Here is a 13,861-nt window from a genome sequence, read left to right on the forward strand (position 1 = left end):
GTTTGAATCTATCTTGAATCAATAGTCAAGTGCTCATATGAACACGTGAACAACTGCCTTGTTTGGTGCAAAATTATATTCTATACTTTGGGACGTTCTGGTAGTCTACAGTACATGAAATATAAAACACTGACATACATCTTTGCACAGAGCCAGTTTGAACATCAGGAAGGATAAGTCACGGAGCTTACTGAAGAACAGGAACACATTTAAACTGCGGCTTTTTGCCCAATTAGCAAAACAAGCAAACACCTTCACACACGCTTCACTTTCACGCTTCCTATTGCAACATGTGTGGCAGCAAGCGAGAGGGGAGATGTTGGATCGCCAGACAGAGTTACAGAGCTTCAGGTCACATTTAATAGTAACTGTTGAACTGACATTGATGAAGCCATATCTAGGAGCTTATATTATATAAATCTAGGAGCTTATATTATTTATTAGTTATCCATTGATGTTATTGTTCTTTTTTGTTTATAGTAAATCTTCCTTTTAATTCTTATTTAAGTTTATCAAATAAGTTGTACTATGCCTCTGTTTTTGTAAAGCAGCCTTTGGGCACCGGGGGAGGGGAGACCGGCTCATTATAAAGCTGGGAAACAGGTGGTAGTGAGCGGCGCACCCGGTAGGCTTATGGTTTTTAACCATCGGGTAAGAAGGAAGAGAAATGCTTGAGTATAATAAATCGCACTGAAACGACTTTTGTGAAGTTGAATCTATTCTCAATGACAGACCAATCACAACTGTGTCAGCTGATCCTAAGGATTTAGAACCCCTCACGCCAAACCACCTGCTGCAGCTGAAAACCAAACCACTCTTACCACCTGGACTCTTCTGCAAAGATGACCTCTACACCAGAAAGAGATGGAGACAAGTTCAATACATTGCAGACCTCTTCTGGCAGAGGTGGGCTAAAGAATATCTGCCACTCATGCAGCAAAGGCAAAAGTGGGTCAACACTAGAAGGAATCTTCAACCCAACGATAATGTGGTCATCGTCGATGAAACAGCACCAAGGAACTCATGGCCCCTCGGCCGTGTGATTACAACCCTGCCCGGACCCAAAGGTCTGGTCAGAAGTGTGTTAGTTCAGACCAAGACTGACATCCTGTCCCTCTCTGGAACTCTGCTGGTGCTGATGTTGACAGAGTGACTGAATATTGAGGCCTGATCTCCTTCTATCTTATTTTCATCCAAGTGGTCGCACCATGAATAAGATTGTTTCTCCAGACTTGATTAAAGCACTGATGTTTTCAAGAGAAACACAAAAACAACAATGTGTGGCAGCACATTTATTCCCTGGTGCCAACAGAGTAAAACAAGACATTGCTCAAAGACACAAATACAGAGAGATACAAATCATCCATAAACTGCGTCATCAGAATAGCATCAGGGACAGTTTCATCCCACCGGCCAGAAGACTATTTCTATTTGTATTCTTGTTTTTTATATGTATTTCTTATGTCTTGTTAATTGCACTGTTAAGGAACCTGAGATCACATGTTTCATACATTACATAATTACAGCGTAGTTTTTAAATGTCATGACGATAAACCTTTGAATCCTGAAAAATAGTTATTAAACAGACTCTGGAACTTTGTATTGAGAACAAGTGATGCAGCGCCCTCTGCTGGCCGGTAGAAGCAATAAAATGGTCCATAGTCTTTGCAATAATCTGCAGAGTTTAAGCGTTGCATCTCTAACACAACAGAATAACATTATTCACACTAAACAGTTTAACTATTTTAACCATCCATATCTAATAAAAACACCATCACATGTTAAAGAAAGACATATTTGTATTAATTTAGCAAGCTCCATAGAAATTAAGTCAAAGTAAAAGTACATCGATTTTAAAATAATCCACATTATGAGTTAACTTTTGTGTTTTATTGTTTTTATCGAGTTTGAGAAACGTTTCTGGAATTACTGTTTTTAATCATTTATTTGTTTTATGATTTTGTTTGGAATTTGTTTTTATTCACAAGTAATTCATCTGTTTCTCAAAGAGTTTCCAGTAACCTTCTTAGTATGACTGCTTTGTTTAAACAGACAGAGCCTTCTTCTGGCAGATCCATTGATTTGTCCAACCACACCTCACTGAGTACCATTTGTCTGTGTTTCTGCCAAACACTGCACAGTGACCGTCAGCAGGATCAGGAGGATCTATCCAGGATCTGAGGAGAGAACATGATGTTTAGAGAAAGGCTGATACATTTTATTATTCAAATTGTTTAGTAACGTCTCTCTTACCTCTCAGTCAGATCACTTCCATCCACCCACTTCCATTTCTTATTTACAACTCTCAGACCAATCCAGAATGCTTCATTTCCAATTCTGTTAGTTTTGATTGCTTCCTGGAAAACAGAGAGAAATGTCAGATATTTAAACATTAAACTGTAATAAGCACATAATGACCTAAAGACTCAAAGTGTGTTCAAACCTACACAAAACACAATTACTTTCTTATTGCGTCATATTAATGGATTTACCTTTTCCTCTGAATCACGTGCAACAGCCAGATCTGAATTCTTTCCCCTGCAGTCTTCTTGAGCTTCTTCCCAGGTTTTTTTATTATGAGACTTAGCGTCATTATACGCATAGCAGCTGGGCTGAGTGAGTAACCAGCCGTCCTGACAAGCTTTACACTTTTTATCTGAAACACAGAGTCCAAACAATCAACATCATGACTGCCTTTTGAAAATATTGTAATTGTGACCTAATATATCTGAACATACCGGTGTTTCCTAAGCAGTAGGAATCGATGCTCCACTGAGCTCGACTGATGCTGAGCTCATTCCACTTTGTTGTCAGGTTTTGTATTTGCTGTTTCAAGTTCTTCTTCTCGGTCTCCAGCTCCTGGACTCCTGCAGACAGGTCTTTGTTGTTGCTCTCTGAGACATTATAGGCTTGTGTCAGGTTGCCCAACTGGTCCTTCAGATTCTTGTTGTCCCTCGTCAAGTTTGCATTTTCTAAGTTGAGTTTTGTGTTGTTCACCAGAAGAGTTGAGACTTCTTTAAACCGGTTTGAATCACTCTCATGAATTAATGGAACTGCAAAATGAGAAATGAACTTCTTTTATAATCAAGATTATATTGCAATTTAGTTTTTTGTCGATTTGCCTCTTTCGTAAGCTTTTTCCTGTCAGTCTCACTTTAGGTTTTCTGGTCTTTAGACTCAAACTAAAAATGTCTCAGTCCGTCTCAAAGTGTTCTGACTTCTCCAATCCTCAGACCCATTTATATTTCACATTGCCTGAAACTGCTCGTCACTGTGGTTTGAGGTCAACATTACTAAGAGAGGAGTGGAATGGGGAAGTCTTCAAGCCACACATTTTGTGAAATAGCAAGCGCTGGTGGGTCGAGAGCGTGGGATGAACTCAGAACTTCACAGAGGCTCAGTAACATGAAAGACACATGACATGTGTTAATAGATTGACATTAGATAGACTTTCATTGTCGTTTGGGTCTGATCATGTGATTAGTTAAGAACAAGAGAAATATAGAATATGTCTTGACTCATCTTTTAATTATGTGTGTGCCTACTTGTCTGTATTTCCCACTAATGGAGCCTGCAGGTATGTACAGTAGAGGAAAGTCTCAAAGTAATTCATGTATTCATCCACATGAACGGCTTCTTGATTGATAATGTTGCTTTGGGAAAACAAGCACAATACATTAATGGATGCTACCTCCTTGTCGTTCTACACAGATGCGTCAGCATTGCACGACTCTGTAAGAGGAAGACGCTCATAATAATACTTTCTACACTGTCATACTGAGGCATGTACATGACTGATATCAAATGGAGTAACAGGTAAAACAGCTGCTACTATTCTTTACGGTTTGTCTCATGTCTAAGTGTGAGATAATGCACTTCCTGTTTTGTGTACTTACGGTAGACGCAGACTCCGATGATGCCACCCAGCAGAATGACACAGAGAATCCCCAAACAACAAGCCAAGTGCTGAAAGCGCCGACGCCCTGCTGAGTCTAAACAACACAAATTAATCACATTAACTTTCCAGATGAAGATTGGTACCTTTCAGAGTTACTTCTCCTTAGTACAGATATGGTGTCACTTTTCAACTCGGACAGTTTACAGTATGGTAAATGCAGATGGATCTTTTTTTATGAGAGTAAAAGGTAAAAGACAGGAAAGGATACCAAGTTGATTTGACTAACTCAGATGCTTGAACCTTATATTAATCAGTCAAACTTTGGAATACAGTTCAGAACAAAGGAGTGCATTTGGTCGCCTATCACTTACATCGTATGAGAAATGGCCTGAATGAACAAGAGGAGTGATATGCACAGCGAAAGATTGTTCAAATATTTAAACAGGCACCTGAGTGCATTCGACCAAGAAGACACAAACTTGAAGAAAACAGAATCATAAATCAGGTTTCATAGAGCTGAACATTTCAAGTGCTACTCAACCAACCTGATCTCACCAGAATGCGTGACTCCACCACGACTTCTTAACACCACAATGCGTGGTGGTGTCACGAACTTTGTTACATTTGCGTGTCGGCACCACGCAAACAACCCTAATGTAAAGTGAATGAGGCTCCTTTGTCGTGGTGCACACACGCATTTCTACAACGTCCCGCAGTGAGCTTTTATTCTATAAAACGTTTTTTAAATCTACTTTATAGCTTGTAGTAACTCACGGGAGGCTTCTTTTATTTTATTTGTATTCATAATTATTTTTATTTTTCGTCAGAATGTAAACATTACATTAGTTACGAATTTGTGTTCTCAAAAAACAGTGCATTGTGTGTAATGCAACTGTGATTTTTATTAAATTAGTTAGTTTTTAAGGAAGGCCAGAGCTTCAGCTGTGTCCAATAGATTGTTCCCTTTAGTTAACTTTATTTAAAAGATAATGATCATGTCCCCTGCATTGTATTACGAGCGTCCATTCCCATTGGATAACGGAGAATTTTACACCCGGAAGTACGTAGCCTATTCTCCTTACTGTCGATTGATTTTACAGTGATATCTGCACTACTCATCGACTAAAAAACACCAGATTGTGCTTGTTAATTACACAACATTGATTGGTTTGAATTGTATACAATGCTTTTGTATTTTCCCCCTTCGATTCGGAGAAACAAATCTTTTTTCGGAGTTTTAGGATGGCCGAAGACACTACACTACCCAGAATCCTCAGCTATCGTTTGGGACTACACCATGTGCTTAGCTTGACAAACCCCGTGATCAGTCCTCAACCTCTGTGATTGGATGCGCAACGTTTACACAGAGCGTCCAAAAGGACTTTGAAATGGAATGAAACCCATCGACGGCACACTATTCAGAACAGGAATCGAACGTGTCCTTCCCCCCCCCCCCCCCCTTAGGTCACAGGCTCCTCCAACAGTGCTACGCAATAAAACAGATACACAGAAAAAATAGTGAAATAGTGCAATAAGAGTCTATATACAAGTGATTGGAATATGATATATTAGATAAATAATTTCTAAGTAGCAGCCAGATGAATGTTATTTCTAAATTCAGGTGTTTAATAATCGTATAGCCTGTGGGATGAAGCTGTCTCTGTGTCTGGTGGTTTTAGTCCGGATGCTGCGGTACCGCCTGCCAGACTGCAGCAGACAGAACCGTTTGTGGCTGGGGTGATGGTGGTCTTTTATAATCCTGAGGGCTTTCTTTAAGGTTAACTTGGTATTTTTAATCCACTACATTTATTTTAGTTACTTTACAGATTTGGATTGATGATGTGAAATATAAACAACCCTTAAATCAGACTTTAGTTACACCTGAGTGAAATTCAGTGAAGGTGATTGTCAAGTGCCAACAATCAGGAGAGATATTTGATAGTTGGTTGCTTGAGAAGACTAAATATTTATCTGCAGATCCGTTTAAAGCATATTCATTACTCGTTATTCTCTAATAGTTCATTAAAGACTGTATATAATTGCTATTTTGCACATCCCTTTCAAGATTTCAAGATTTTCTAAGGTTTATTGACATATCATATACACAACAGTGTAGTTATGCAATGAATGAACAACTTGGGTCACAGGTTCCTCAACAGTGCATTACAAGACATCTATCAATGTGTGTATACTTCCACCATTACACTGTCGTATTCTGCACATTTCTTTAAATAAAGCCTTATTAGTTAGCACATCCTCCTATCAGGCACTAAACTGTTTTACTCTAGATATCATTTGAGTATCTTCTTGATATTTTCTATTCTATATTTCTATCATTGACCTTCTACTTTCCCACTATTTTGTATGTACTCTTAATATTTAAATGTTTTCATAAAATATAACACATTCAAAAGTGCTTTACAAAAATGAAAGACATTAAGAAAAAGGCATTTTAAACAGTCGTTAAAAAGCAACACAATCTTCCTGCATTGCAATTACTCTAAACGTGTAATAACGTGCTTTAACCAGTAGGTGGTTTGGGTTAAAAGCATAGGTTAAAAGGCTGTCAAGTTTACAGTGTTAACAAAATAAAATATACTGCTGTTTCTGGTTTAGTTTACGACGAATATTATTTTGTTATTGTTTTGATATTTGTAACACAAAAGCGATGGAAAAAACCCATAGCAACCAAGAAAAGATGGTCTTAACATGACCCAGTCGTCTAGTAGTTAATAAAAAACAATAATATCAAAACAAAATATTACTACTAACTTTATTGTGAAATTAAAACAGAAGGGTAAAAGAATAGTTTCCGGTCTATTCTGATGCCCGATCTCTGTAGATAAATAAAGAACTATGACAGATGTGTAATATTTAATGCAGCCAAACCATTTATTACAATGCATTCATGTGATGACTTTCGAAGAGTAAAGCAAGCACTGCTGAATAAAGTATGATTTATCTTTTACGAAACGTTTTTTTTCATATGGAACGCAGTTGGAGGTCAACCAATCACAGAGGTTGAGGACTGATCACGGGGTTTGTCAAGCTAAGCACATGGTGTAGTCCCAAACGATAGCTGAGGATTCTGGGTAGTGTAGTGTCTTCTGCCGTCCAAAAACTCCGAAAAAATATTTGTTTCTCCGAATCGAATGGGGAAAATACAAAAGCATTGTACACAATTCAAACCAATCAATGTTGTGTAATTAACAAGGACAATCTGGTGTTTTTTAGTCGATGAGTAGTGCAGATATCACTGTAAAATCAATCGACAGTAAGGAGAATAGGCTACTTACTTCCGGGTGTAAAATTCTCCGTTATCCAATTGGAATGGACGCTCGTAATACAATACAGGGAACATGATCATTATCTTTTAAAAAACGTTAACTAAAGGGAACAATCTATTTGACACAGCTGAAGCTCTGGCCTTCCTTAAAAACTAACGAATTTAATAAAAATCACAGTTGCATTAGACACAATGCACTGTTTTTTGAGAACACAAATTCGTAACTAATGTAATTTTTACATTCTGACGAAAGATACAAATAATTATGAATACAAATAAAATAAAAGAAGCCTCCCGTGAGTTACTACAAGCTATAAAAAACGTTGTATAGAATAAAAGCTCACTGCGGGACGTTGTAGAAATGCGTGTGTGCACCACGACAAAGGAGCCTCATTCACTTTACATTGGGGTTGTTTGCGTGCTGCCGACACGTAAATGTAACAAAGTTCGTGACTCCACCACGCATTGTGGTGTTAAGGAGTCGTGGTGGAGTCACGCATTCTGGTGAGATCAGGTTGTACTCAACTGGCTTTAGGTAAGCCAGCCCTTTATTAGTATATAAGTGCTCTGTTAATAGTTCTATCGCTCAAAGTGGAGTCGAAAGAGATGAGTTTTTAGACTGCGGAAGATGTTTTTAAGTACAATTGGCTTTTTATACTTACTTACTTTTACTCAGGTAACATTTTCAATGCTGTACTTCTACTTGTAAAGGATAATTTTACAGCATGGAATCAGTAGTTTTACTAAAGGACCAGAATACACTGGTAAAAGGTCATGGTTTGACAAGTACTCTTTTGTAACTTCAAGTCACTGAATTGACATAAAGACTTGTGCATACTACGATCATAAACTGTTTTTGATATGTCAAAAACAAACGGGAGAAAAGACAGTGCAGCTTTCCACCATCATTTCTTCATAAGACCAGAATGACATTTGTCACACTGCACACTCCCAATATGTTACGGCTTTGTTAGAGTGCTAGGGTTACTGACAAAGCACTACAGATATAAACTTTAGAACAGTTGTGAACTTGTTCCCTTTTAATGATAGTAATGGTAAAGTAGTGGTAGCAGTGGTACTCCCAGTTGCAGTAACACCTGAATGCTTTTTTTAATACATCTTACCCTCGCTCTTTGTTTCGTTCTGCACCTTCACCTCACCGTACACAGTTTCCTCCCCTCTCTTTTCTGAAAGGACAAAGGAAATGCACAAGCTCAGGGTTTTAGTGAATAAATTAGAAGGACTTTAAAAGGCTGTTTTCATTGTTTGATGTAGCAGAACAATTGCCTTACGATGATTTATTGCAAAAATTCACAGTTTTTTCCTCAAAGTGCATTAAAGTGGGGACATTCAAAATGATGAGATTGTCTTCAGGTATTGTGTCATGCCGTTTCAAAAGGGAAGCGACATGATACAGGAAACTCTCAACACATAACTAGCTCACTTCGCAATTTCCTCACTGGTTTAAATAGATGTGTTCGTGATGATTAGTTAGTTAAACTGAAGTAGGATGAGGCGTTCAAAGGTTTCAAACTACTCTAGATTAAAAAGTGTTTTTTCAACATAGTATACATGAACAAAGAAGGCTTATTTCTACCAAATATTTTCATTGATGAACCAAGAAAACTCATATTATTAAAACCTAGATGCACGATGATACGTTTTCTTGGTTCATTTGTAGTGAAAAGTTTATACTCAACATCGTGATTTTGAAAAACATCAATGCAAATGTGCTGGGTTAGCTACAAATCTATTCTTCACCCACACTAAACAAATACAAAAACAGCCTTTTAACAATTTCTCTAAAAAGAAAAGGTAAATTATTTGCAGATTTTTCATGTTTCTGGTTTTACAGTTAAATTACAGGACATTAAAAACAGCAACTTACTTTGGATTGAAGTACTCAACATTGCATTGATCACATTAACAAAGAGGCTCTGATTCAGAATCATCAGCAGGAAGTGAAAGTTGTTAAATAACTAAACTTACCCGCAGGTGGAGGATTGTTGCCGGCTTTGAACACAACCGAAGCGTATTTCACCTCCTCCTCTCCCTCCGCCATCACTCCAGCCGCTCTGTTGAGCCCTCTCTGACTCGTAGATGGAGAAGTGTTGCTCTAATTAAACCTCTGGACATCGCAATAGGAGAACTGGTTGTTTCCTCTCTTCTTTTGAAGTCTATCCCTCAACCTTCAAATTAACCACTTCTGCTTTTGGTCGAGAAGTTCATTTGCATCGCTTTACGTGACTGAACATGGACCTTAGAAATACATTGTGTGTTCTTGTTTTAAGGAAATATAATCTTCCATAAAAGGCAAGATTAGAAAGGCAGGCATGTTTATTTCGATAGAGATAACATATATGTATTTGTACTTAATTAGATTTATTTCTTGTCCTTGGGTTCAAAGATTCAAAGGCTTTAATTTGTGATACTACAGCGTAGTTCTGTCAATGAAATCTGAAGTCTCAGACTCCTCCAACAAGGCAACCTCTATATACTTAAGACATACAAAGACTGCAAGAAGAACTATAAATAAAATGGTGCAAAAGAGTGGCGCAAGGGACCCAACAGTGCAAGTAAAATGCGGAACGAAGTTAACCGTATACATGTAAAATAGAATGATACACAGAAGGTCAAATTAAATACTGTACAGTGGGTTCAGAGAGTTAAGGATTCAAGTTTACACTGACTACATTTTCTCCGAATGCCTGCGTTCCACGGGGATACGTTCTCGCTCCCTTCATGTTCTCTATATATTAAAATGAAGAAACATATGACAGCAAAGACCTGGAATATTATTTTGACCCTCATTGCCTGCATTCAGGATGTTTACAATTCCATATTTCAACAGATGATTGTGAAATAAGCCATTCTGAATAACAGGGACTATTACTTGTGGTACTTTTTGAGACTAAAACCTTTATATTTCATAGTATAGCATGAGTAGAAGGTATAATATTTGTCTCTGGATTGTAGTGGAGTGGAACTATAAAATGGTAGGAAACTGCTGTCAGCAAATCACCAATCAAAGCACCTTCACACCTGGTTCATTAGCCGCTTTCACACCAAGTACTTTGCCGTACTTAGTGCCCAGCACTTAGACCCCGTTTACACGAGGACGATACGGGTTGCATCCGCATAGTTTCTCTTGCGTATAGCCCTTTCGTTTACACAAGGCTGTAACAAAACGATAGAAACGGACCCCGCAAACGATAACGGGTCCCAAGGTGGATAGACCTGCAAACGGAACGCTCTGGGGGGGCAAACGGCTCTGTGTGTCCGCCTCTATACGATCAAATAGCCCCGCCTCCCTCTCCCCAAGTCTCCTGCTCAGAGATCAGCTGCTGGGCTGTCAGAAGAGGGGGAGGAAAAGACAGGCTCCCTTTATCATTCTTATATTATTATATAGAGTTGTTATCAATTTGTTTTAAAGCTCAATAAATAACAAAGAAGAACTCTGACCGGCACTTTTCTAATTGTGTCCGGAAGATTTAAACTTTAACGGACATGTTGACCGGCGAAAAAATAGTTTTACGGAAATGCCGCATGGTGGGCTAATGCTAATGCTAATAATGCTGATGCGAGGAAATAAAATGGCGGCTTCACAAAAACTTTTCAGAGTTGTACGGGGCGTGGTTTGCAATTCGCCCAGCCAATCAGAAATTGGAACTTTTTTCTCCCGAGAATTGTACCACCTCTCTAGCAGGCACTAAAAATGGGAGTAAAAGTTCTCTGAACCAAGTACTCTTTTTGGTGTGAGTGCAACATTTCAGGCACTAACGGAACTAAACGTGAAAAGTACGGTTAAAAGTGCTCCGGTGTGAAAGCGCCTAATGGCAGCTTCCAAGTCCTAGATGTGAGTAACGGTTCCAGTTTTCCAGTCAAAAATGTAACTGAAACCCCGCCCCTTTTTGTCGGCTATTAAAGTTGCAGTGATATCATGTTTATTAGCCTTTCTTTGTCCTTTGTATCTGATTAAATCTGTCCAAATGTCCAATTTCGTTATGTGAAAGATATGTGTGCAAAAGAATACTGCGTTGTTATCAACAGGTATTGCTAACGATGCTAACACAGTCAACTCGATTAACCAAGAAAATACAAATAAAAACAAACAACAAAAAAAGACAGGTATAAAATACAATTAAAAATTTAAATTTCAGTGTAAGATATGAGTCATTGTGTGCTTTAATTAAAAGCAGGATCCTGAGAGTGTGGGCTGACCTGCAGTTTTCTGGGAGTTTTATCCAAATATCTGGAGGATTTTAGACTCTGCTTCTCTTTTATTAGTTTTGACTCTTGGGAGAGAAAGTAAACCTTTCCCAGGAAGTGAAGCTAGAAACAGTCATTGACAATATTCTCAACTTTCAAAGTAACTCAGACTACAGATAGAAAATTCTCTCACAGGAAAATGGCTTCATTTGTCACAGGAACAAGCTGACCTGGTGTTGCAAATATCTGATTACTTCACACTGTGAGAAGTTGAAGTAGAGCTAAGCTGCCCGTGGGAGGATTGTAGTTTGGTTAGCCACAGCTAACTAGAAAGAGGCAGTTGAAAATAAAGATCAAATTGGCCATAAAAAGTATAACATGAAATAAAAAGCAAAAAAGAAGGGCCCACAAGTTTAAATGCATGAACCATAAAAACAGAATGTCCTTAGAATTCGTTCCTGCTACGGATTTGTTGTTTTGTTTTACAGCAAAACCCACAAATGTAAATAGTTAGATCTTTTCGCAAATTTAAATGAACTTCAGGAAGCCACAACAAATACCCTGTGCGTGCGTGCGTGCGTGCGTGCGTGCGTGCGTGTGTGTGTGTGTGTGTGGCCTAGCATTACTATACTTGTGGGGACTTAAATCTGTTTACACAGTCACGTGTGGGGACTCGCCTCCCTTATGGGGACAAATTGGAGGTCCCCATAGGGGGATCATTAATTTTAGGGTGAAGACTTGGTTAGGTTTAGGGTCAGGGTAAGGGTTAGGGTTAGGCATGTGTTGGTTATGGTTAAGGTTAGGATAAGTCTCCAGGAAATGCATGTAAGTCAATGTAATGTCCCCTGAAGTGATACATGGTATGTGTGTGTCTTTGTTCTTCTTGTGTGTCAGTCATCCACACCAATCAGAAGTGCTGTGCTCCACATGTACCAGCCATTGTTAACCAATCAGAAGTGGCCCATGATAGAAGGTGATAGACAGATTGATCCAATCACCTGCCAAGTATTTTTGAAAGTGCCTGCCCTTTCCAAATGGCTTCCAATGGAGCTTTCCCAGATGCTTTGGAGAAACAAAGCGTCTGAGTCAGGTTAGTAATGCTCCATCACATGTTTCTACTACAGGGTGAATCTTAAACTGAAGCTTGACTTTAAAGCAACCCAACGGAAGTTTCATGTAAGTTTAGTTCTTTCACTCGTAGCTCGGGCTGCGGGGGTGCTAGAGACGGGAGCACGTTGATGCGACCTTCCTAGCCGGAGATATGGCCGCATTTTGTATATCTTGTAAGTTATTGTTGTCATCTTATTTTTTTTGTGCACTTTTAGTTTAGAACCTATAAGACAAGTTAAATATAGAATGATCTTATTTAAAAAGGGTAAAATGCAATAAAAGCTGTCATCCATCCCCGTACAGGGGCAATACTTTATGGTTTCCATGGTATTATTATTAAAACATTTTGGTGACCTTATCCTTCACCAGTAACCATATGGCTCAAAATGTCATATGTGTATTTCTAAGGTCATATCCAGTCTCTACAACACAGCCATTGTTTTTATTTCTTTTTTTGGTGACCTTCCATGACCTTTCTCACGTTTTGTGCAATAATATATTGTGCAACTGTATTGTGTTTGCGCAGTTGATACAGAAATTATTTTTGATTGTCACTTCATGAATTAGGCAGCTTGAAAAGAGGTAACGTATCTAAAAGCAGTTTCGGCAACATACTTCTGGATATTACTATTTTTATACTTGAAATATTAAATTCCTCACTGTAGGTGCTGTATGAATATGTCATTTTAAATTATGCAGACACTTGCTGTGGTGTAAGTAACTAAGAACATGTATTCAAGTTATGCACTTAAGTATTATTTTGGGGTACTTGTACTTGAGTCTGCATTTTTGCTACGTTCTACTTTACTTGTAGTTACTTTTAACATAAATACTCTTGTTAACATGTCCGGCAGTGGCTCAGTCCATAGGGGCTTGGACTGTGAGCCGTAGGGTCGCCGGTTCAAGTCTAGGGTTGCCAGAAACTGACCATAATCAAAATCGATTATTCGGCAACCCTCGCGAATAATAATCGATTATTCGACCCCCCCGCGGGAGAAAAAAAAAAAAAAAAGGAAGCATGATGACAAGCATGTCATCACAACGACGTGGCCTTGAAGTGAAGTTGGTAATGACCAGCTGTGCTGCGTCTTTCTCTGTAACCTCTTTGGCGTGCTTTGCACTCAAATGCGAACGCATTGTTGAGGTTGAGTTGTGATAGACCAACGTCTTTTCGCAGAGCTTGCATTTAACTTCCTTTGGACTTGTATGTTCGAAGTAGTTCCACAAGGAGGAACTCTTTTTACCTGCCGGCTGCCGCTTTGTTCATCTTTAGTCACACGTGTGAGGGAGAGGGGGGGTGGGGTCGGTGTGTAGCATGCTGCAGCAGCAGTCTGCTCTGCACGCAGGCTTCCTCCAAG

At 38.8% G+C, this 13,861-nt stretch overlaps 1 protein-coding gene across 3 annotated transcripts in view; it reads right to left on the bottom strand.

The window, feature by feature from the left end:
* Positions 1–1,277: 1,277 nt before the first annotated feature.
* The window catches only part of LOC117460575 (killer cell lectin-like receptor subfamily B member 1B allele C), a 461,418-nt gene continuing 448,834 nt past the window's right edge, over positions 1,278–13,861 (bottom strand). The window contains exons 1-7 of one of the 3 annotated variants that reach the window (XM_034102100.2): positions 9,174–9,277; positions 8,309–8,371; positions 3,897–3,992; positions 2,739–2,867; positions 2,493–2,656; positions 2,254–2,357; positions 1,278–2,177 (exon numbers count right to left, since the gene is read on the bottom strand). In XM_034102100.2, the coding sequence (XP_033957991.2) occupies positions 2,045–2,177; positions 2,254–2,357; positions 2,493–2,656; positions 2,739–2,867; positions 3,897–3,992; positions 8,309–8,371; positions 9,174–9,246 (762 nt within the window). In that variant the 5' untranslated portion in view covers positions 9,247–9,277 and the 3' untranslated portion in view covers positions 1,278–2,044. Of the gene's footprint in view, positions 2,178–2,253; positions 2,358–2,492; positions 2,657–2,738; positions 3,054–3,896; positions 3,993–8,308; positions 8,372–9,173; positions 9,278–13,861 lie in introns of those variants that run through there. The other 2 variants (XM_034102099.2, XM_071206013.1) reach the window with 2 other exon arrangements.

Source organism: Pseudochaenichthys georgianus, chromosome 16 (genome assembly GCF_902827115.2).
Source record: "Pseudochaenichthys georgianus chromosome 16, fPseGeo1.2, whole genome shotgun sequence".
Taxonomy (NCBI): Eukaryota; Metazoa; Chordata; class Actinopteri; order Perciformes; family Channichthyidae; genus Pseudochaenichthys; species Pseudochaenichthys georgianus.